The sequence below is a fragment of the Staurois parvus genome, unplaced genomic scaffold (genome assembly GCF_062004578.1).
Source record: "Staurois parvus isolate SC_StPar_1 unplaced genomic scaffold, SC_StPar_1.0 ptg000165l, whole genome shotgun sequence".
Taxonomy (NCBI): domain Eukaryota; kingdom Metazoa; phylum Chordata; class Amphibia; order Anura; family Ranidae; genus Staurois; species Staurois parvus.
Window position 1 is genome coordinate 4,751,155 of NW_028317961.1, and position 25,878 is coordinate 4,777,032.

General features: G+C 40.6%; 1 protein-coding gene across 3 annotated transcripts in view; it reads left to right on the top strand.

Moving 5' to 3' along the window:
* AKAP7 (A-kinase anchoring protein 7) overlaps positions 1 to 25,878 on the top strand; it is a 242,581-nt gene that overhangs the window by 68,191 nt on the left and 148,512 nt on the right. For 2 of the 3 annotated variants that reach the window (XM_089676168.1, XM_089676170.1), the window contains exon 7: positions 3,958 to 4,105. In XM_089676168.1, coding sequence (XP_089532294.1) covers positions 3,958 to 4,105 — 148 coding nt within the window. Of the gene's footprint in view, positions 1 to 3,957; positions 4,106 to 8,834; positions 9,280 to 25,878 lie in introns of those variants that run through there. The other variant, XM_089676169.1, reaches the window with a different exon arrangement.

A 25,878-nucleotide genomic window follows, 5' to 3' on the forward strand; every position in this document is an offset into this window, starting at 1 on the left:
TCAAATGTCGTAAAACTTGCCTACTTTTGTTTGGAGAGCATAGCCCCTTAACATTCCAAGAGATTACCTGTCGTCTGATGGAGCCATGTCTTTTGCAGTACAGTATTAGAATATAGCCCATAAGAGGGCAATACCATGCCAGGCATTGCCCCAACGAGTACAGGTTCACAATAGTACCATGCAGTTCCTAGGGAAATTAAACATAAAGAACAATGGAGCAGGACAATAAAAGCAGAGTATTTGTAACAAAAAGGGAGGTACTCCCTAACCAAAACAAAAACTTCACTTTTTTCCGCTTGATGCAACCTCATTAAGGCTAGAGACTCCACTACTGAGAATTTACTCAATATTCATGGGGGGAGGGGGAATGTGAGAAGAAAGGGAAAGATAGTATCGAGGAGCACATGAGGACTGTAGGGGAACAACAGGGGAAGGGAGCTAAGAAGCCTGTTTCTTCTACTAGGGGGGAGAAGCGGACATAGTAATTAGCCGTAAGAGATGCAGGTAGCAGTACCATCCGAGGGCAGAGCCCCAGCTCTATCAGGGCCAGAGAAAAAAATAGAAGAAAGCAGAGAATATGAATCAAAGGGCACTGGTGATTGGTCAGTGGGCACTACTCCCTGAAGGTGCATACAGGATGCAAGATGAACTTGGGTCTTGAGGAGGCAAATCTGCGATTAAAGTAGTGGTCCTCTAATCGACCAAAGCGGACAAGTTTGTGGGGACGTTTTTGGAGGTTGATTGGTTTTGGAAGGGCGCAGCTTTTCCCGAGGGGTGGGGGAGGAAGATTGTGTAGAATGTGCCCCTTGATCCATCGCCGGTTCAGGGGTGTTGAGGTAGTGTTTCACTTTCGGAAGGTGAGGTGAAAGAAAGACGGTCCCCCTCCGGAGGTTGGATATGGAGGACAGCGGGATATGCCAGAGTAAATTTGATATGTTTGTGGTAGAGAGCAGAGCAAATCGCCGGGAAGGTCTAACGTTGGCGCATAACCTCTATGGAATAGTCCGCAAACAGGAGTAGTTGGTTTTTGTCCACAGCTAACATGTGTGCCCGCCAGAATTTTTGAAGGATGGCTTGCTTGTCAGCATAGTTCAAGTAGCGGACTATCACCGGCCTAGGTTTGGGGTGAGAATTGGATGGTGGGCCAATACAGTGAGCTCGCTCAACCGCACATGGATAACGCAGACCTAGTTGTTCCGGGATGGACATTACACAAATAGTAGCAAGCATAGAGGGAATATATGTTTCAGGCAGGCCTATAATGTGCAGGTTCTTGCGCCATGAACGGTTTTCAAGATCGTCTACCTTTTTTTGTAACTCCCTTTGAACGGATGTAAGTCTTGCCACCGCAGCCTAAAGAGTAATCTTCAATGGAGCAGATTCATTCTTCCACTTGAGTAATGTGCTGAGCCTGAACATGGAGTTCTTTGTGGAGCTGTTCTAAGCCTTTAAGAACCGCAATGTCTACAGCTGCTGTAAGGGGAGCAGTGACATAAGTGCCTGGGCTATGCCTGCTGGGGAAGCAGTGTCCGGAGGCTGAGATGGAGAGAGTTGTGATTGTGCACTGAGATTCTGGTCCCCTGTGTGAGTATGTGCTGGAGTTGCACCCGCCATCTTGACTGCAGCGGCCGCTGTGTCCCCTTGTGACAGGCGAGGGGAGGTGACCCCCTGGTCTGCGGCAGGATTCTAGGGCACAGTGGAGGAAAGTTGGGGGAGTGCTGTGCCTTCACCCCCTCTCCATGTGGCGCCGGAACCGGAAGTGTTCTATTAGTTTTAACAACCTTCTTTTAGATTTTAATTACGAACATGATTGAATAAATTGTAAATTTGTTTGTGTACATCTTTGAAATATATATTCGGTTGTATTAAGCTATTTGATTGTTTTTGCAATTGAACATTTGCCAAATTACGGTTGTTTTATTGCCAGTATTAGTGTGGGTCCAGTACTATGCTTCTGCTTGGGGATTTTGAATTCAACACCATGATGAGTTCTTGTTAGGTACTGTATGTGGCTCTTGATATGCATAGTCAGCAGCAGCCTCAGAGATTTATTTGATCTCAGTAATAATTACCAAAATGTTATGCATCAACAAGCAAGGAATGCACAAAACAGTACAAGATTGTATTTGTATTGGTTGTTCCCAGATGCATTCATGTACACTGTCACATACACACAATCAGCCTTTTGAGTGATCATGATTCTTTATTTAGTCACCATATAACTAATGTATTTTGTTACATATATGTATATGTCTTTAACCCCTTCATAATGAAGGGAAAACAAAATCCTTTGACATGTGTTAGTAAAATTTTACATATCATTGCAATGTATCCAGGTGAATTATACATTATTTTTTCAGGACAAATTGGGCTTTAATTTGGTTGTAAATGGAAGTTGATATCTCCTGATCCTCTTTACCCTTAGGAGCATGGGTGGTAGTCGTTGACTGTTGCTGATGAGGACAGACATGACAGCGATAGCCATGACTAGGGTGGACAATGGTTGACTGTCCCTACTGTGTGGAGAATATATATTGTATGTGTTCCATAATGCATAGGGAGGAGTTTGATGATTCACAATCTAGAAGCATTTCCTTAATTCACTTGTGTTCTCTTTTGGACAGGATACTAACCAGGATGGTGTCAGGGAACAAAAGGCAGCAGTTCAAGCAATATGTCTATGTATGCACAAATTGCATCTTTTTTAATGATCGACAAACTCTTGGGCAGTGAGTGAGTTAGTGGGTAGAAGAAGTAAGGAACAAAATGAAGACAGTTAAAGGTAGAGTTTTTGGGGACTGGATGGGAGGATGTTTGTGAGAATGATGAAATAGGTTTGTTTTTCAGCGAGGTGGCAGGAATTGAATTTTAGGTGAGTACATTTCTGTAAGATTTTGCAGGGATTTAGTTTTACACCACAGTTGTTCAAGACCATAGCTATATCTCTTGAGACATCTGCTGTTTTCTGTTTGCAACACTGTAGTGGTTGATGCCTGATTCTTCATATAATGAGGGAAGGAAGAATTTCTAGAGAAGATGAGAGTAAGTTGCTTTAAATGGAGATGGCCAAGTCAGATCAAGATAGGAATGTGTTTTTATTATAGAGGTAGTCAGTAGTAGAATAGAGAAGAGGAGGGTGTAAAAAGTGGCAAAGGTCTTTAAAGGGTAAGTGTTTTCTGGTTGGTGGGATAGGGTTTGGAAGACAGAAAAGAGGAGAAAAAAAAGAGATAGGGAAGTTTAGAAAGTACTTGAAGGTTGCTTTGTGGAGATAGGAGTACACTTCCTCCTCCTTTTGTCCACTGTATTTCAGTGAGACCAATGGATGCCACTGTGGAAGAGGACAGATGGAGAGGCAGAGTCAGTATCCAGAAGCCAGGTTTTGGTAACAGCAATTAGAATAAAGCAGTTGAAAATAAAGATGTCATTGGCCAAGGTGAGTTTGTTACAGATTAAGCAGGCATTCCAGAGGGCACGCGATAAGGAGGGCTGGCTCTTGGAAGCATGGGAATTGAAATTAGACTGTGGGTTGCAGCACGAGCCAGAGGAAGGAGGGTGCTGATTGTGGGGTAGAAAGTTGGTTGGTGGAAGGCCATGGTTAAGAAAGCTTTCTCCAGAGGTTAAGGGAGGTGCAATGGGAGTGACATTTATATGAGGGCACTTGTTACGGTGTCTTGGAGGTTATGACATTGTGTGTGTTCAGAAAGGGCAGTAGGGGATTAGTGCAGTAGTAGGTTTTATTTTTTTATGAATTAACTATTGTCAGTGTAAACTGAAATAACCGTTTTCTGTAAGAATCCAGTGTAAATATTGATAAAATTTGTTAGTTGCTGTCAACTTTATGAAACCTTAACACATTTTTGTGTAAGGAAATATGTGACTGTTTGTCTTGGTTTATAGAATTGGTATATAGAGTGTTTTGCACCTACAGTTTTCTAAAACTGAACACTTATCTTCTAGGGAATTAAAAAGATTGATACTGCTTTGTACAAGGATTTCCAAAGTCATTACTTCGGAGAGGAGTTTTTGCAACAACTGGATCTGTGCTCAATGTTAAAGAAAAGACAAGCAAATGGTTACTATCACACTGAAGCCTCCATTTTCTTTGGTAAGGAAAATTCAGTCTTTAGCATGTTGTATGAGTGACTATTTGGGGGTTATTTACAAAAACTGCACTGAGGTTGTCCTATCGGTAGTAGAAATTATAATGGTTTTTGGATGGGTTGCCTGCATTCAGGGCTGGCAGTTTTCATGTCAGAGACTTTACACTCTTTCTTTGGCTTCTAAATGAATGGATCTATGATTAAAGCACCTCACCAAGAATTGATTGTCCAGGTATAGATCTATTGCAGTGAAAATTAGGATAAATGATGGAGTAAACACATTTTGAGGGCTTCAAAATCGCCTCCTTTATCAGGGCTTAACAATTATATATGCTACACAGAATGGAGAGTGTGAAAGTACACAGTATTTGTGCCAGCAGCTTGTTAAAGCAGATCTACTGCCCTGCTATTGCTCCTCCACTTCTTTTCTAATAACCTCTACTACACCTGTACTAACTCTTTAATGCACCTGTAATACCTTCTTACCTTCCTGTGCTGCTCTGTTATTGCCACATTTATACTCCTTTATTACTCTCTAGCCACCCACTGCTCCTCTAACACCTTCCTTCTAATCTTCTTTACTACATCACCCCCAATGTGCTCCTTTTCCAAAAACTTCACTGAAGGTCGATTCACCCGCGCATTTCCCCATTGACTGCCAGTACACCCGTGTACTTCTCCACTAAATGAAAAAAAGACATACTATAAGTCCATCTAGTTCAACCCACAGGGAAAAAAAACTGTCCATTCAATGTGAATTCAGCCTAAATGTTTGCTATTGGGTTTATTACCACTTTAGCCAGTCACCCTGCACAAATAGTAAGTCACTGGTCCTTCATGCAGACAATTCCTGATCAAGGCAAAGTGCAGGAGTTGTTCTATCCTGGATCTCTGCACATATCAGGAATATGCACAAATGACACCAAGAATTAACTATGAATACACATCTCTATTGTAGTTTGAAAACATTTGATAATCACAGATTTCTTTAAAGTAGATTGCTTAGCGTACAGTGGATATAAAAGTCTACACCCCTGTTAAAATGTCAGGTTTCTGTGATGTAAAAAAAATGAGACAAAGATAAATCATTTAAGATTTTTTCCACCTTTTAATGTAACCTATAAACTATACAACTCAGCTGAACAACAAACTGAAATCTTTTAGGTGGAGGGAAGTAAAAAATAAAAAACCTAAAATAAGATGGTTGCATAAGTGTGCACACCCTTAAACTAATACTTTGTTGAAACACCTTTTGATTTTATTACAGCACTCAGTCTTTTTGGGTATGAGTCTATCAGCATGGCACATCTTGGCAATATTTGCCCACTTTTCGTTGCAAAAACACTCAATCTGTCAGATTGCAAGGGAATCTCCTGTGCACAGCCCTCTTCAGGTCATCCCACAGATTTACGATCAGATTCAGGTCTGGGGTCTGGCTGGGCCATTTCGAAACTTCAATCTTCTGGTGAAGCCATTCTTTTGTTGATTTGGATGTATGTTTTGGGTCGTTGTCATGCTGAAAGATGAAGTTCCTCTTCATGTTCAGCTTTCTAGCAGAAGCCTGACAATTTTGTGCCATTATTCACTGGTATTTGGAACTGTTCATAATTCCCTCTACTTTGACTAATGCCCCAGTTCCATCTGAAGAAAAACAGCCCCAACACATGATGCTGCCACCACCATGCTTCACTGTGGGTATGGTGTTCTTTTGGTGATGTGCAGATTTGTTTTTGCGCCAAACATGTCTTTTGGAATTATGGCCAAAAAGTTCAACCTTGGTTTCATCAGACCATAACACATTTTCCTACATGCTTTTGGGAGACTTCAGATATGTTTTTGCAAAATTTAGCCGGGCTTGGATTTTTTTCTTTATAAGAAAAGGCTTCCATCTTGCCACTCTACCCCATAGCCCAGACATATGAAGAATATGGGAGATTGTTGTCATATGTGCCACACAGCCAGTACTTGCCAGATATCCCTGCAGCTCCTTTAATGTTGCTGTAAGCCTCTTGGCAGCCTTCCAGACCAGTTTTCTTCTCATCTTTTCATCAATTTTGGAGGGACGTCCAGTTCTTGGTAATATCACTTTTGTGCCATATTTTCTCCACTTGGTGATGACTGTCTTCACTGTGTTCCATGGTATATCTAATGCCTTGGAAATTCTTTTGTACCCTTCTCCTGACTGATATCTTTTAACAATGAGATCCCTCTGATGCTTTGGAAGCTCTCTGCAGACCATGGCTTTTGCTGTAGGATGTGGCTAAGAAAATGTCAGGACAGACCTACTAGAACAGCTGGACTTTATTTGAGGCTAATCAGAGGCACTTTAAATGATGGCAGGTGTGTACTGACTCCTATTTAACATGATTTTGAATGTGATTTCTTAATTCTGAACACAGCTACATCCTCAAGTATAAGAGGGTGTGCACACTTATGCAACCACATTATTTTAGTTTTTTATGTTTACTCCCCCCCCCTAAAAGATTTCCGTTTGTTTTTCAATTGAGTTGTACAGTATATAGGTCCCAGTAAAGTTGGAAAACGTTTTGAAATTATTTATCTTTGTCTCTTTTTTTACATCACAAAAACCTGACAGGGTGTGTAAACATTTTGTATATCCACTGTATATTGAGGAACACAGCTTTATTAACAATAAGCAATCCAGGGTTGTAGTAATGTGAAGAATTAAATATAAAGTAGGCGCAAGCCTATGTATTGGTATACACTCACTGGACCTCACTTTATTAGGCACATCTGTTCAATTGCTTGATAACACAAATTGCTAATCAGCCAATCACATGGCAGCAACTCAGTGCATTTAGGTATCTAAACGTGGTGAAGACGCTTTGCGGAACTTCAAACCGAGCATCAGAAAGGGGAAGAAAGAGGCTTTAAGGGACTTTGAATGTGGCATGGTTGTTGGTGCCAGATGGGCTGGTCTGAGTATTTAAAAAACTGCTGGTCTACTGGGATTTTCATGCACAACCATCAAGAGAAAATATCCAGTAAGTGGCAGTTGTGAGGACCTAAATGCCTTGTTGATGTTAGTGGAGAATGGGCAGACTGTTTCGAGATGATAAAAAGGTAACAGTAATTCTAATATCCACTTATTACAATCAAGGTATGCAGAATACCATCTCTGAATGTACAACACGTCAAAGCTTGAAGCAGATGGGCTACAGCAGCAGAATACTACACCAGGTACCACTCCTGACAGCTAAGAATAGGAAACGGAGGCTACAATTCACACAGGCTCACCAAAATTGGACAATAGAAGATTGGAAAAATGTTGCCTGGTCTGGTGAGCACCAATTTCCCTAGAGATGATTGTGCGTGAAAATCCCAGTAGATCAGCAGTTTTTGAAACACTCAGAGCAGCCCGTCTGGCACCTGCAACCATGGCACGTTCAAAGTTAGTTAAATCCCCTTTTTGCCCCATTCTGATGCTCTGTTTGAACTTCAGTAAGTCATCTTCACCAAATCTAGATGCCCAAATGCATTAAGTTGCTGCCATATGATTGGTTGATTAGCAATTAGTATTGTTAAGAGATGACAGATCTTTAGGACAACGTGCTCCACCATGTGCAAATATAGGTAAATTACTCGCTCACCAGATTCCTAAGGCCAATAATGTAGCCTGCAGGATGTGGGATCACCATATTCAGTCCAACCTTGGATGCAACTGAGTAGCTCTAATCCATCCAAAACACAAAACTGGAATGGAAAACCCAGAAAGGATACTTGTAGCTGAGGGCAGAAATATATTTTTTGTTTTCTTTTGTGGAAATCAACAATGTGAAAAGCAGTCAGCTTTTCTGTAATTATTCTGTGAGTTCCTGGGCCCTGCAGAGGTTGGGAGGTAAGGTTGATCTCAGCGGTAGGCACAGTCAGCATGATGTCCTGTGGCTGGACAGGGCCAGACGTACAGGTACCAGTTGTGTGCTAGTCTTGACTGGGTTCAAAATACAGTATAATTTCCCTATGCTGGGGGAAAGTGGCAGTTTTTTTCTTAGCTTTCCCCAGTGATGGATACAGGGGAACTGGTGTCTGGGTCTGTGTTGCTGTGCTGTGTGAGGCTCTGAGCTATTGCCAGACCCCCGCAGACCCCTTCCAAGAGCCCATGGACTTATCCCTGTCTGCCTGGATCTCTTCCCTGTTCTAGATTAACCCTGTTCTGGCCAGAACCTTTGCCCTGTGTGCTGGATTAACCCTTCTCTGTCCGGAATTTTTGCTCTGTGTGCTGGACTGAATGTTCTAGATGTGTGTTTACCACCCCCCTTCCTTTCCTGAATAAATACATACAGATCAGTACAGATTGCTCCTGTATTTGTTTATCACTGGAGTATAGTAAACAGTACTAGACTCCAGTTTAAGAATGGATAGGAGTCTCTATGCAGAGACTTCTATTCATTCATATGAAGTGGAACTGTGGCTGCAGAGAAAGGGACTGAGACTAGATCCCAGATATCTCACCAAAGCCCTCCACCCACCCCCTACACACACACACACACAAAAAAAAAATTTATCCCTCTGACCCTTACCCCCCCCCCCTTTTTTCCCCTTTTTTTTTTTCTCCTTCTTTGGCTCTCTAGCTCCTCACCATTTTTTATCCCCTCCGGACTCCTTCCTCATTGTGTCCTGTACTTGCCATTTCTGTCTTTCCTGTATTTCACATCTTCTCTACTTCATTTTTCCTTTTTCTTCCTACACATACGTTTATTTTTCTGTCCATAGGCAACCTAATCTCACACCCAGACTACACTTGCACATGTGCCTCTCCCAATCCACGGAGTTATTTTCCTACGCGTTGGCTACCTTTGAGTGGTACCTTTGTTGCTCCTCGTGGATAGCACCGAGCTTTCTATATCTTCGCAACTTCTTCCTTGCACCAGAAGCCCAGCACCTTTAGCCCTCTCCCCTTCCCCCCTACTCTGCTACTCTACGATAAAAGATATATGGGGGAGCAAACAAATGACCCTGCCCGTTTGGTGATATTTCGTACGCTGTGTGGTTGTTATGATTAGTGTTTGCCTTTTTTTTTTTTTTTGCTGTGTTCTCGTGTTTTTTCTCCTAGTTCAACTACATTATTGTTACAGGTGACATGAGATGGCTTTATCATTTTGTTCGCCTGAGTATTTCTTATTGTTTGGCATATGCGATTGGTGTTTCACCGCGTTTCTCTTTGGCACATTGTATTACTTTGTACAATTTATATGTTTTGAATTTTTCTCAATAAACTTTGTGGAACAAAAAAAAAATTTATAAAATATTAATAAATTTGTGCAATAAAAAATGAAAAAAACTAGTAAGGCCTCGTTCACATGGAGCATACTACAGTGCATGCCCCTGTGAGACCATATTTACCCACACAGGGATGCACAAGTGTCCTGTGCATCCCTGTGCAAACAGTCTTATTGATGTCAATTGCGATGTAGAAACGGCACAGCTGCTGTTCCCAAGCTGACATCCTGTAGGTCCGGGTGCATGTCCTTGAGCTCACACTGTCTGCATTTGGGGTTGTGCACCCACACCTACACCCACACGGATGTCAGGTTGGGAGACGTGGCTGTGCCCATGCAACTACTGAATCCCAATTGAGATGAATGGGACGACCTGCACGGGGATGCCCAGAACACCTGGACATCCCCATACTCGTAAACTCGGCCCTCCATGGGCATACACTTTAGTACGTCCCATGTGAATGAGGCCTTAGTAGGAATTTAGCAGGAATTTTGTAAGTTATATTGTGTTTGTGTCTGCTGATAATGATTTTATTGTATTTTTAGTGAAAACATTTGCACAATTTTGGCGCGGCCAAAAAAATTCAGTAGCACATTTTTTTATACTACAGGTCATGTGCTTTAAGAAAATATATGGTTTGGGGGATCTTTTATTGACTCTGAAATTTATAAGGGAAAAATTATAACCTCGGGTTTGTAGAGTAAATTGATTTTATTTACAGTTTTTCGTACCTTCATTTTTCACCATTTCAGAAAAAGGTGCAATGTAAAATTTACAAATATTTGTTATTTTGTAACTCAATACAGTTTTAGCTTCATATTTAGTGGGATTTAGCAGGAAATGTGTAAGCTTCGCTGTTTTTGTGTCCGCAAATAATAATCTTAGTGCATTTATATATATATATATATATATATATATATATATATATATATATATATATACAGTGGGGCAAAAAAGTATTTAGTCAACCACCAATTGTGCAAGTTCTCCCACTTAAAAAGATGAGAGAGGCCTGTAATTGGCATCATAGGTAGACCTCAACTATGAGAGACAAAATGAGAAAAAAAATCCAGACAATCACATTGGCTGAATTGGAAAGAATTTATCTGCAAATTATGGTGGAAAATAAGTATTTGGTCAATATCAAAAGTTCATCTCAGTACTTTGTTATATATCCTTTGTTGGCAATGACAGAGGTCAAACATTTCCTGTAAGTCTTCACAAGGTTGGCACACACTGTTGCTGGTATGTTGGCCTATTCCTCCATGCAGATCTCCTCTAGAGCAGTGATGTTTTGGGGCTGTCGCTGGGCAACATGGACTTTCAACTCCCTCCAAAGGTTTTCTAAGGGGTTGAGATCTGGAGACTGGCTAGGCCATTCCAGGACCTTGAAATGCTTCTTACGAAGCCACTCCATTGCCCGGGCGGTATGTTTGGGATCATTGTCATGTTGAAAGACCCAGCCATGATTCATCTTCAATGCCCTTGCTGATGGAAGGAGGTTTGCACTCAAAATCTCATGATACATGGCCCCATTCATTCTGTCCTGTACATGGATCAGTCGTCCTGGTCCCTTTGCGGAGAAACAGCCCCAAAGCATGATGTTGCCACCCCCATGCTTCACAGTAGGTATGGTGTTTTTTGGATGCAACTCAGCATTCTCTCTCTTCCAAACATGAAGAGTTGTGTTTCTACCAAACAGTTCTATTTTTTTTTCATCTGACCATATGACATTCTCCCAATCCTCTTCTGGATCATCCAAATGCTCTCTAGCAAACTTAAGACGGGCCCGGACATGTACTGGCTTTAGCAGGGGGACACGTCTGGCACTGCAGGATCTGAGTCCCTGGCGGCGTAGTGTGTTACTGATGGTAGCCTTTGTTACGTTGGTCCCAGCTCTCTGCAGGTCATTCACTAGGTCCCCCGTGTGGTCCTGGGATTTTTACTCACCGTTCTTGTAATCATTTGACCCCACGGGGTGAGATCATGCGTGGAGCCCCAGATCGAAGGGAAATTATCAGTGGTCTTGTATGTCTTCCATTTTCTAATTATTGCTCCCACAGTTGATTTGTTCACACCAAGCTGCCTGCATATTGCAGATTCAGTCTTCCCAGCCTGATGCAGATCTACAATTTTGTTTCTGGTGTCCTTCGACAGCTCTTTGGTCTTCACCATAGTGGAGTTTGGAGTGTGACTGTTTGAGGTTGTGGACAGGTGTCTTTTATACTGATAACAAGTTCAAACAGGTGCCATTGATACAGGTAATGAGTGCAGGACAGAGGAGCCTCTTAAAGAAGAAGGTACAGGTCTGTGAGAGCCAGAAATCTTGCTTGTTTGTAGGTGACCAAATACTTATTTTCCACCATAATTTGCAAATAAATTCTTTCCAAATCAGCCAATGTGATTGTCTGGATTTTTTTTCTCATTTTGTCTCTCATAGTTAAGGTCTACCTATGATGCCAATTACAGGCCTCTCTCATCTTTTTAAGTGGGAGAACTTGCACAATTGGTGGCTGACTAAATACTTTTTTGCCCCACTGTATATACAGTATATATATATATATACAGTCATGGCCGAAATTGTTGGCACCCTTGATATTTCTCCAGGAAATCATGTATTTCTCACGAAACGTATTGCATTAACACATGTTTTGCTATACACATGTTTATTCCCTTTGTGTGTATTGGGACAAAACAAAAAAAGGGAGGAAAGAAAGCAAATTCGACATAATGTCACACAAACCTCCAAAAATGGGCTGGACAAAAGTATTGGCACCCTTTCACAACTGCGGATAAATAAGAATGTTACAAGCATGTGATGCTCCTGTAAACTCACCTGGGGCAAGTAACAGGTGTGGGCAATATAGAAATCACACCTGAAAGCAGATAAAAAGGAGAGACGTTCACTTAACCTTTGCATTGTGTGTCTGTCTGTGCCACACTAAGCATGGACAACAGAAAGAGGAGACGAGAACTGTCTGAGGACCTGAGAACCAAAATTGTGGCAAAATATCAACAATCTCAAGGTTACAAGTCCATCTCCAGAGAACTAGATTTGCCTTTGTCCACAGTGCGCAACATTATCAAGAAGTTTGCAACCCATGGCACTGTAGCTAATCTCCCTGGTCGTGGACGGATGAGGAAAATTGATGAAAGATTGCAACGCAGAATAGTCCGGATGGTGGATAAGCAGCCCCAAACATGTTCCAAAGACATTCAAGCTGTCCTGCAGGCTCAGGGAGCATCAGTGTCAGCGCGAACTATCCGTCGACATTTAAATGAAATGAAACGCTATGGCAGGAGACCCAGGAGGACCCCACTGCTGACACAGAGACATAAAAAAGCAAGACTACAGTTTGCCAAAATGTACTTGAGTAAGCCAAAAGCCTTCTGGGAAAACGTCTTGTGGACAGATGAGACCAAGATAGAGCTTTTCGGTAAAGCACATCATTCTACTGTTTACCGAAAACGGAATGAGGCCTACAAAGAACAAAACACAGTACCTACGGTAAAATATGGTGGAGGTTCAATGATGTTTTGGGGTTGTTTTGCTGCCTCTGGCACTGGGTGCCTTGACTGTGTGCAAGGCATCATGAAATCTGAGGATTACCAAAGGATTTTGGGTCGCACTGTAGGGCCCAGTGTCAGAAAGCTGGGTTTGCGTCCAAGATCCTGGGTCTTCCAGCAGGACAATGACCCCAAACATACGTCAAAAAGCACTCAGAAATGGATGGCAAAGAAGCGCTGGAGAGTTCTGAAGTGGCCAGCAATGAGCCCAGATCTAAATCCCATTGAACACCTGTGGAGAGATCTTAAAATTGCTGTTGGGAAAAGGTGTCCTTCCAATAAGAGAGACCTGGAGCTGTTTGCAAAGGAAGAGTGGTCCAAAATTCCGGGTGAGAGGTGTCAGAAGCTTATTGATGGTTATAGGAAGCGACTGATTTCAGTTATGTTTTCCAAAGGGTGTGCAACCAAATATTAAGTTAAGGGTGCCAATACTTTTGTCCAGCCCATTTTTGGGGTTTTGTGTGACATTATGTCATATTTGCTTTTCTGCCTCTGTTTTATATTTGTTCCAATACATACAAAGGGAATAAACATGTGTATAGCAAAACATGTGTTAATGCAATACCTTTTTTGTGTGAAATACTTGATTTTCAGGAAAAATATCAAGGGTTCCAACAATTTCGGCCATGACTGTATATATATATATATATATATATATATATATATATATATATATATACATACACACACACACACACACACACACACACACACATTACATCTTACTCTCTATTAGAATAGCACCCTCCTCTAGTGTCCAAGAAACTAACTGGCAATATAAAACGTCAACTATCAAAAAACTGCCATCTAAACAAAAAAATGTAATTTATTACAATGTAAAAAATGCATAAAGGGGGATGTCAATTAGAGAGAATAGAAATAGGATTTGTAACATAAAAGTTTCATATATTTAAAATTTTTTATTTATAAAATAATTATTAAATAATATATATGTTTAAAATATAATTTATATTGAAATGGGCCTCATAAATCTGGTTTAAATCAATTCAAATCTATATCGATATTGAGACCAGATGGGTACAAGTGCATCAAGCTCATATATCCATCTGGTCTCATTCTGCAATGTCTGTGCAAGTAGGTCACTGCCTCTCCAGTGCTTTATCACCCTATCTATTCCATAAAAACTCAAAACCAAAGGATCTTTGTTATGTGCCACTCGAAAATGGTTGGACACACTATGCAATTTAAAACCCTTTTTATATTCTTGACATGTTCATTAATACATGTGGATAAACATCTTGTAGTCCTACCTACATATTTCAAGCCACATGTTAAATGGTATGTTACAAATTTCATCCCACAAGTTATAAACTTCTTTATTTTGTATTCTCTGCCATTAGTGGAGAAAAGAGATTCAATGTTTTTCATTTTATCTTTGGTTGTTCTACGCGATAAGCATCTTCCACATCTATAGAACCCAACTCTTCTTGGGGGATCCACCACTTTCCTAAGAATCCTATTTTGAAGACTCTGGGCTCGCTTATAGATAATTGTAGGTTTCTTAGGAAGTAGAATTTTGAATGTAGTATCCTTCAAACAATATAGGCCAAAATGTCTTAAAAAGTTTCTCAACACTCCTATATTGAACATTAATCCTGGTAATGAGGGCTAAATAATTTCTGTTTTCTCTGTTCCCTCTTTGTTGAAGTAGCTGCCCTCTATTTTTTTTAGCGAGGTAGCTATAACCAGATCATGTTGTTTATATCCCTTCTCTATAAATCTCTGTATTAACATATCGTTTTGGGTTAAGAAGTCATCATCACAATTACGCCTAATTGGTACTAATTGACCTTTAGGTATGGCTTTAGTCCATCTAGGGTGATGGCAACTACGGTGTAAATGTATCCATGTAAATGTGTGTGAGTGGCAAGTTTATCCCCTTTTTGAAAATTTCCAAATCTAGAAACTGTACCATATCATGACTCAATTTCCCCACAAACTTGATACCATAAGCATTAGTATTCTTCTGGGTAAGGAACGAGATGAGCTTATTCTCAATCCCCTCTCAGATGAACAAGATGTCATCAGCAATTCTACGTTAACTTGTTAATTGGGGCCTGGGTCTTGAAAAAATGTATTCTTCCTCCCATTTATTAAATAAATTAGCTACATTGGGGGCATATCTAGCCCCTACTGCAACTCCTCTAATATGCTTGAAAAATTCCCCATTATGTTAAAAATAGTTGTTGACATCGCCTTGTCTAACCGTTCTAAAATACATTTAATATGAGGTCTTTTTAATTCTGTCTGTCCCTTTAATGCCTTTTTAACAGCATCCAACCCATAATCTTGCCTGATATTTGTATACAATGATTCCACATCTACTGTTACCAGTAGTGTGCATGGATTAACAAATAATTCTCGTAACAAGGAAATAATATCCTTGCTATTTTTTAAAAAGACCCTTCTATTCCCTGAAAAAGGTTGTAGAAATATGTCAAGATATTCCCAAGACGTGTATAAAATGAGCTGATGAGATAATAATACAGTCAGGTCCATAAATATTGGGACATCGACACAATTCTAACATTTTTGGCTCTATACACCACCACAATGGATTTGAAATGAAACGAACAAGATGTGCTTTAACTGCAGACTGTCAGCTTTAATTTGAGGGTATTTACATCCAAATCAGGTGAACGGTGTAGGAATTACAACAGTTTGCATATGTGCCTCCCACTTGTTAAGGGACCAAAAGTAATGAATAAAAGAAAAGAATAATAATCATAAATCAAACTTTCACTTTTAATACTTGGTTGCAAATCCTTTGCAGTCAATTATAGCCTGAAGTCTGGAACGCATAGACATCACCAGATGCTGGGTTTCATCCCTGGTGATGCTCTGCCAGGCCTCTACTGCAACTGTCTTCAGTTCCTGCTTGTTCTTGGGGCATTTTCCCTTCAGTTTTGTCTTCAGCAAGTGAAATGCATGCTCAATCGGATTCAGGTCAGCTGATTGACTTGGCCATTGCATAACATTCCACTTCTTTCCCTTAAAAAACTCTTTGGTTGCTTTTGCAGTTTGCTTTGGGTCATTGTCCATCTGCACTGTGAAGCGGCGTCCAATGAGTTCTGAAGCATTTGGCTGAATATGAGCAGATAATATTGCCCGAAACACTTCAGAATCCATTCTGCTGCTTTTGTCAGCAGTCACATCATCAATAAATACAAGAGAACCAGTTCCATTGGCAGCCATACATGCCCACGCCATGACACTGCCACCACCATGCTTCACTGATGAGGTGGTATGCTTAGGGTCATGAGCAGTTCCTTTCCTTCTCCATACTCTTCTCTTCCCATCACTCTAGTACAAGTTGATCTCGGTCTCATCTGTCCATAGGATGTTGTTCCAGAACTGTGAAGGCTTTTTTAGATGTCGTTTGGCAAACTCTAATCTGGCCTTCCTGTTTTTGAGGCTCACCAATGGTTTACATCTTGTGTTGAACCCTCTGTATTCACTCTGGTGAAGTCTTTTCATGATTGTTGACTTTGACACACATACACCTACCTCCTGGAGAGTGTTCTTGATCTGGCCAACTGTTGTGAAGGGTGTTTTCTTCACCAGGGAAAGAATTCTTTGTTCATCCACCACAGTTGTTTTCCGTGGTCTTCCGGGTCTTTTGGTGTTGCTGAGCTCACCGGTGCGTTCCTTCTTTTTAAGAATGTTCCAAACAGTTGTTTTGGCCACGCCTAATGTTATCTCTCTGATGGGTTTGTTTTGTTTTTTCAGCCTAATGATGGCTTACTTCACTGATAGTGACATCTCTTTGGATCTCATCTTGAGAGTTGACAGCAACAGATTCCAAATGCAAATAGCACACTTGAAATGAACTGTGGACCTTTTATCTGCTCATTGTAATTGGGATAATGAGGGAATAACACACACCTGGCCATGGAACAGCTGAGAAGCCAATTGTCCCATTACTTTTGGTCCCTTAACAAGTGGGAGGCACATATGCAAACTGTTGTAATTCCTACACCGTTCACCTGATTTGGATGTAAATACCCTCACTGTCAGGGCTCCCGGGTATGACCAGAGGTATGTGACTGACGCAGGGAAACGCAGACTTCAGATAAACAATATAATTTATTAACACTAACAATACAAACATAAACGCAGTGCAATACTAAAACATAACAGTGCAAATGAACCAAACCAAACCACCCACAGAGAACATACAATGCAAGCGTCGTCAGGCAGGCCGGGTCAATAACAATCAGGCAGGTAGGTACAGGGGGAGCAAGCGAAGAATGATCGGGGTCACAAGCCAGGTTCAGCAGGTAGCGGGCAGCGTGGTACAGAGGGTCAGGCAGAGGGATGGTCAGGAACGAGTCGGGGTCAGAGCAGGAGAGGGTCAGCGTAATCAGAACAGGCAGAGTTTGGCAACAAGGAAACGTACTAGCAGGAACACAGGAACAGGAACAAGAATGCAGGATTACAAGATACAGGGCCCAGGAAAAACACACACACCAAGGCAAAGACTGCAGGTCTGGCCATCACTTAAATACACCTGCATAAGCAGTTTCAGGTGTTTGGCTGACTGCAGGGTTGAGTCTCTGATTGCTGGGAGCACCCGCTGGCCAGCCCTGGTACTGCAGCCCATAAGGCAGGTGAGTCCCACCATTACTGGCAAGTCCATTCCTAACACTCATATTAAAGCTGACAGTCTGCAGTTAAAGCACATCTTGTTCGTTTCATTTCAAATCCATTGTGGTGGTGTATAGAGCCAAAAATGTTAGAATTGTGTCGATGTCCCAATATTTATGGACCTGACTGTAGGTCTTCCTGGTGAGCAGTCTTTATTTTTATGCATTTTAGGTAGTTGGTACATAACTGGGATCCTTGGGGCCCTTACCTTTAAATATTTTGCTTCCTTTTTATTAGGAATTGTATTTTCTCTTTCTTTCTTAATCCATTCTATTAATTTTTCCTTCAATTTATGTGTAGGATCTGCAGGCAATTTTGTAGGCATTCCTATCATTCAATATTCTTTGCATCTCTGCTTCATAATCTGATTTCTTCAAAATTACAAGAACTCCCCCCTTATCTGCTGGGCTAATCACTATTCCCTTTTTGAATCCTTTAATACCATTCCATAATTTTTTTTTGCTTACTTTACTTTTTTATGTGTTCCATTCCTTCTTGGACCATATACTTAAACACATCAATACATTTATAAGTCGTAGCCTTAGGATTAAATGTAGATTTGATTTTTAGGCCACTGTGTAAATTCAGAGGGTACCTCAATTTATTCTTTCACAAAGTTCCTTATATTACGCTTCCTACCAAATTTTCAATATCAACAAACACTTCAAATTTGTCCAACTTTAAACCTTCTTGTAGAACTTCCAGTTCTGCTTCAGAAAAATAATGAATACTGTATACATGTCATCACTATAATGGAGTACAGAGGAGCTGGGATATACATTACTGTATACATGTCATATCACTATAATGGAGTACAGGGGAGCTGGGATATACATTACTGTATACACGTCATATCACTATAATGGAGTACAGGGGAGCAGGGATATACATACTGTATACATGTCATATCACTATAATGGAGTACAGGGGAGCTGGGATATACATTACTGTATACATGTCATATCACTATAATGGAGTACAGGGGAGCTGGGATATACATTACTGTATACACGTCATATCACTATAATGGAGTACAGGGGAGCTGGGATATACATTACCTTATACACGTCATATCACTATAATGGAGTACAGGGGATCAGGGATATACATACTGTATACATGTCATATCACTATAATGGAGTACAGGGGAGCTGGGATATACATTACTGAGTAATGTATATCCCAGCTCCCCTGTACTCCATTATAGTGATATGACATGTTGTATACAGTACTTACTCCTAGTCCCTCCGAGTCCCCTGCGGTGGTGGAGAGGGTGTCTCCTCTCAGCGGAGCCGAAGAAACCGGAAACCGGATGTTGTAAACTGAAACTCGGTTTCACAACGAGGCTTGGAGCACAGGTGCAGTCACTCCATGCTTCATCTGTGCTCGCCGCTCGCCACAGAGGAATTTCTCCTCACATTTTTTTCAAGCCCTTGTCTATAGTATTGTTTGAATCTGGCTCTTGGTATTTTATATTATCTGCTTTTGTTATTTAGTTAAATATACATGTAGGTATGTGTGTAGACTATTATCATTAATTCAAATTTTTTTATTTACATCTTTCATTTATATATTTTTTATTCATATTTATATGTATTTTCTGTGGTAGTTTGTGACTGAATTTTTAATTTCATCTTAATCCAGTGTTGAGGAACAAAAGTATTTTTTTTGTATTTCTGATGTTCAAACTCAAGAGTTTTTTTTCTCTTTTATGCACATTGTATAATTCACAACGTTTTGTTTTTTATATAAGTGCCCATATATATAATTTTATCTTTTGATGGATTACCATAATATAATATATATAATAATGTTTTATAATGGACTCTGCAGGTGTATTGACGTAACACAGGGGGAATGTCCATTCCATTTCTGCCCTTGGTTGACTCCAGTCCACTTGTGTTCTCCTATATAAACAAGCTGGTAACCACTTAGATCCACGACTTGATAAAGTGCATGTGCGCGAAATGCATTGTCGTGGTTACCAGCCAAGCTTGCGGTGCATACCTAGCGCCTAACTTCCACTTCCTCCCGGCTTATTGTGACATCATTCCGGAGCGTTGCGGTCCCCAGCCGGACAGCAGTACACCGTTATCACCGTTTTCACCAACACATCATGGCCCGGGGGCTAGTTTTCTGGATGAATCTTGCTCTCAATGAAGTTTTTATGATATAAAAGCATTCCCCTTATGTAATCTATTGTGGTGTTTTTATTGATTTCAAGCCACAGTCTCCTCAGCGCTGGATTATTTAAAACTACTAATCATTTCTTCTAGTGTGACACTAGCAGCCATGGGCAAGTGGTCCCCATATATCTGGGTCCAGGCGCTTGGACTTTTTGCTTCTAGAGAAGCCAGAGTGCATGGGCCGGACCACAACAAGACCTGGTTGCTAAGACGACACATTTTGCACAGATACGTGCTTTGTCAAAAGTACTTCCATCAAAGTCCATCTTCCAGTTTCTGCGCTTCACTGACATCACTTTCGGAACGCGCCGATGTCATTTCCAGTGCGCGAATTCCGGGGACATCCGAGGCAGCATTCTGTTCTGAGTTGTACCTTCTCATAGTTGGTGACCTATCTTCCAGCAGAGCAGCTCACAGGATTCCTCTCCACTGCCTCCTGCACCTTGGTCCGGATGTACCCGTTTCCTCAGCAGTAAGCCAATTTTATTGATCACATTCACACATTTGGGCTATACCACCTACATTTTCCTTCGTTTACATTGAACATATGACTATGAAAAATGGTTTTTTTTTTTATATTAACAATTTTTATTGGTTTTCAAAGAAATCATATGTTACAGAAAACAAGGAGAGAAAAACAAAAAAGACAAGCAAAACAGAGAAGTACATCGATGGCAAGGATTACATTTAGTCAAGACCAATAGAGTCATATATTAACAGTGCGTTAATAATCAGGGTCTTACATTTCAGGCCAGCATAGAGGAAGAGAAATTATCCCACGGGAGCCAGATCATCTCAAATACAGCAAACAAACCACTATGTGAAGCAGTCAAACACTCCATCTGTCTTACATCGGCAATAAGTTTATACAAAGTTGGCAATGAAGGTGGAGTAGAGGATAACCAACACATAGAAATACTTCTCCTGGCCGCTGTTAGCACATGTGCAGCAAGTTTTCTGGCTAGTTTAGGTAGACCCGGGAATGGCAAGCCCAGCAAAAAATGCAATGGGTCAAATGGGAGAGAAACATGCAACAACGATTGCAACAAGGAGCGAACCTCTTCCCAAAAAGGAGCAATGGAGCTGCAGGTCCAAAAAATATGATAAAGAGAGCCAGAAGCTCTACTACAGCGCCGAAAAATGGTTTTAATTCCTTTCAAGTGGATAATAAAATCCTGCTTTTTTTACTCTGGATAACATTGTCATCATCCTTGCTAATTTTTAATACTTTACTGGTCTCTATTAATTTGGCTCTATACCAATAGCGCTCAGTATCAGCTACTGTTCAATTCACATATGTCTCCTATGGTTTATTGAGCAGCTATGGTTTTAGCCTTCACAAAGCTACAAGACCTCATTTTTGGTTACCAGTGCCCAAGAAGTTTGTCAGTTTCAGAAATAGAAGTGTTTATTTTTATCAGTTAACCAAATGGAAAGTTAATGAACAGATGAAAAAATCCTAATCAAAATAATAATAATTTTTGGTGTGACCACCTGTTTCTTTCAAAACAGCACACAGTTGCTATGCTTCAAACAGCACACAGTTGCTATGCTTCAAACAGCACACAGTTGCTATGCTTCAAACAGCACACAGTTTTTTCCAAACATCTTGGAGAACTAACCACAGATCTTTTGTGCATGTAGGCAGCCTCACATCCTTCTGTCTCTTCATGTAATCCCAGACAGACTCAATGATGATGAGATCAGGGCTCTCTGTGAGGGGCCAAACCATCACTTTTAGGAATGCTTGTTCTTCTTTACACTGAAGATAGTTCTTAATGACAATGGCTGTATGTTTGGGGTTATTGTACTGCTGCAGAATAAATTTGGGAAAGTCACACGCCTCCTTGATGATATGGCACAATGGATAAATATGTGCCTGTATTTCTCAGCTTTGAGGACACCCATGATCCTGACCAATATTACAACTCCATTTGCAGAAATGCAGCCCCTAACTTGCAAGGAATCTCCACCATGCTTCAGTTTTGCCTTCAGACACTAATTATTGTACAGCTATCCAACCCTTTGGTGAACAAACTGCCTCTTCCTACAGCCAAATATTTCAGAATTTGACTCATTAGTCCAGAGCACCTGCTGCCATCTTTCCGCACCTGGTTCCTCTTTTTGTGCATAGGATGTGGAAACAAGGCTAACCAACTCAACTATGAGGTGAATTTGATATTGTTTCCTGTTATTTTTTTTTTGTTTACCAGTGTCCATCCCCTCTAGGCAGCTGTACATAATACAAATACCCAAGGTTATTTATACTTCTATGTCCCTCAGTGGATTCAAGAAAAATATTTTATGGTAATTAAAACTTCTTATTTTGTGCTCGTGTATGTACCTTCTACCTATTTCTATTCATTCTACTCAATGAACTCCTGTTCAAAAAATGTTTAAGCTAAAGTTTCTACAAAAGAACATTTTTATAGCTTTAATGACCTAACATACCTGTAATGAAGTATATCCCACAGTGTGCAGGCAGGTGGATCTTTCAGAAGCAAGTTTTCGGTGCAGAGATGCCCCATCCTCCTGCTACTGAATGTCTTGCTTTAAAAATGTAAAAATCTGTTACAAAGCTGTATGCAGAAGCTTTTCAGCATTGAAATTGACCTTACTAGTAAAGACCTGGTTAACCCTGTCAGTTCCACTGACAACCTTATTGTTATTGGCAACAATATAGCAACTAATCATTTGGCTGCACCATTGCCACTCTGCACACACTGCTGGAGCTCCTGTGAGTCCATTCATTGTCTCATTCCCTGTGGGAGCCGCCCCTCAAGCTGCCGAAAAGAGTCACCTAGGGCTGAATGCCAGAGACCTGATCCTTCAGTGTCTGCCTCTGTCCTTCCGTAACTGGAGGCTCAGTTGCTTTCACCCCTGTCTGTCTTTTCCTCTCTTGCAGCTTTGCTCGTATGATGCCTGCCTTTTTTCTTTAGGGGTAGCACTCCCTTCTTCTGCTGGTGTGATGGTGGCTGGGCAATGCCCACTCTGCTCCTGCTGGTCGAATTTACATCTAAGGAGAGAGGAGCAGGCATCATAGCAGTGGCTGCAGCAGGGAGAAAAAGGTGGAGGGGAAAGAAACTGATAGGTTGAAGAAGGATAACAGCAGATGGCTTAGGCATATGTAACACATACATCTTCCCCCCTGCTTTCCACCCAACCAAATTTTTTTTTAACAGTTGACATTTTCTGCTTGCTCCATCCCCTTACTCTTCAGTGCAGTAAAGAGGAAGCCGTTTACCATTTGACCAAACTTTATAAAAGAAAAAAAGGTATTCATAATTTTTTCACATGAGTTTAAAAATGTTGTCTTCTTGTAATATGTGAACTTATCCACACAGGTGTAATTATACTTTAATAGCTCCAAGTCTTCTTTGAAGCTGCATTGAAAAAGCTCCAACTTTCTCCTTGTTCCTCCATTGGGAAAACTTGTTTCATAGTATACACTGCATGTAGCATGATCTCTGAGTGGAAGAAATAGTCCTGTGACTCATCAGAATCTCCCCTATTAAGAGATCGTGTTATATGCAGTGTACAGTATGAAACAACTTTTCTCAATGGAGGAGGAGGGGGCAGGTCATCATCAAAAGCTTGTTCGCTGCAGCTTCCCCGAAGACTTGGAACTATTATCCATCGCAGTACCATAAGTTCAGAGAGGAAAATTGGACATACTTCATTACTGGTAAGTTAGGTCACTGAAGCTATAAACTTCAGATTTGAATATTTAAATGTTTAACGAGTAATACTCTTTAAATATACAAATAGTACAATACTGAAAGTGTTAATAAACCCACAACAGTAAGAGCAGTCTGTATATGCAGTAAAGCATGCTTGTTATACTCACTGTGGAACCTAAGGGATTAATCCTTTGTATTGTGTAAAAAGGCTGTTTGATCCTGTCTTCTCTGATCCTCCCCTTCTTCCACAGTCCCCAATCCATCTGGTGATAGTATAGCTCTCTAGGAGACACTCTACACATTCTCAGTTTGGTGTGTACTGCTAGAGAGGTTTTTTTTTTCATTGGGAGGGTGCATGTGATCAGCACAGGGCCAATCAGCACTGTCCAGACAGTGGATCAGAGGTCATGCAGCCTCATAGGACAGTCAGAACAGAGTGAAAACTACTCCTACATGCTTTAACTAGTGCTTAGCCGTACACTTATAGAAGTCACATGACTGCTATATACTGCTGATGAGAAAAGGTATTTAGCAGTATATATTTACTAAAATAATTGCATTTGCATGTTCTATGTACTGTAGGAGACCAAATAGTGAATGCAGGGTCATGGGTTTAGTAACACTTTAAAAAGGGCTACAGTTGAATAATTAGAAACATTTGGAGGAGAAAAGCAAACAAGGTTTGAACACCAATCTGCTTACTGTAGAAGTGAAAGAGAAATATTTTATTTATTTAAGGTACTTTTATATGGAGAGGAAAGATTGATAATATGCCAGTATGCCTTATGTGACTCTTTTGTAAGCTTTTTTTTTTTAAAGGACTAAAAGAAGCCTTTAGTTTTACTGTTTACTAATGATCTATTGGTGTTCATTTCAAGGAACAATGTTAAAAATTAAAAAAAAAGGTATATTATGAACAACTATATTAAAATAGTTGAGATCACAGCAAACAGACGTGCTGGGTTTTGGTCTGTTTGCATTTTAAATGTGGAATTGGATCTTCTTATTAAATAGGGATGTTTTCAGCAGCAAGTCACTTGAGTAAATGATGATGTAAGCCATCCGGAAAACAATTGCATTTTGAACAATACTGAATATAAGTTTAGTACCACCTAATTCTTGATGCTTGCAATAGCTGTACTACATCTCTGCATTATTAGTTATAGCCTGAGTTGACAGTTCAATTTGTCTGAATTTCTTCCTAATAGTAAATGTTATTTGGGTGTAATAATGAGGTGTTGCCACAGTAGGTGGCAGTAGATCCTCATTTCAAGCCAAATGTTTTTTTAATTTCACATAGCTTCACCATTATTGTATGGCAGAGTATTTTATGGTCTCAGATGTAACTCATAGATCTGAATTTCAGGCATGCAGCTAACAATGCATCAAAATGGTATATACAGGATTTTTTTTTACCTACCTGTAAATTTATAAAGTCAGTTTTTAAATTCAGTAACCCCTACTAGTGAGTTCATTGAGATTCTCATTCTCCAATACCACAGCAGCCTACCTTGCTCAAGGGCACTGGTCTCCAGCTTACTGATTGAACAGCGAAGAAGCAGCAGCATAATGAAGAGGTCATAACTTTGCTTACTGTGCTCTCTTACCCTGAATGTTCATTCTTTAAATGTGCAGATGCAGCATATCCTGAATGGCTCCTAGTTTTATACATTCATCATATACAATGAAGGAAATAAGTATTTGATCCCCTACTGATTTTGAATGTTTGCCCACTCACAAAGAAATGATCAGTCTAAAAATCAAATGGTAGGTGTATTGTAATACAGAGACAGAATAGCATCAAAAAATTCAAAAGAAATGCATGTCTAGCAAATTATGCACTCATTTGCATGTTCATGAGGGAAATAAGTATTTGATCCCCTATCATTCAGCAGGATTTCTGGCTACCAGGTGTCTTTCATACAGGTAACAAGCTGAGATTAGAAGCAGTCTCTTAAAGGAAGTGCTGTTAATCTTATTTTGTTACCTGTATAAAATTCACCTGTCCGCAGGAGCAATCAATCAGATTCCAAACTCTCCACCATGGCAAAGACCAAAGAGCTGTCCAAGGATGTCAGGGACAAGATTGTAGACCTACACAAGGCTGGACTGGGCTACCAAACTATCGCCAAGCAGCTTGGTGAGAAGGTGACAACAGTTGGTGCAATCATTCGCAAATGGAAGAAACATTGTCAGTCTCCCTAGGTCTGGTGCACCATACAAGATCTCACCTCGTGATGTGTCAGTGATCATGAGAACAGTGAGGAATCATTCCAGAACTACACGTGAGGATCTTGTCAATGATCTCCAGGCAGATGGGACCACAGTCACCAAGAAAACAATTGGTAACACACTACGCTGACAAGGATTGAAATCCTGCAGTGCCCGCAAGGTCCCTCTGCTCAAGAAAGGACATGTCCAGGCCCGTCTGAAGTT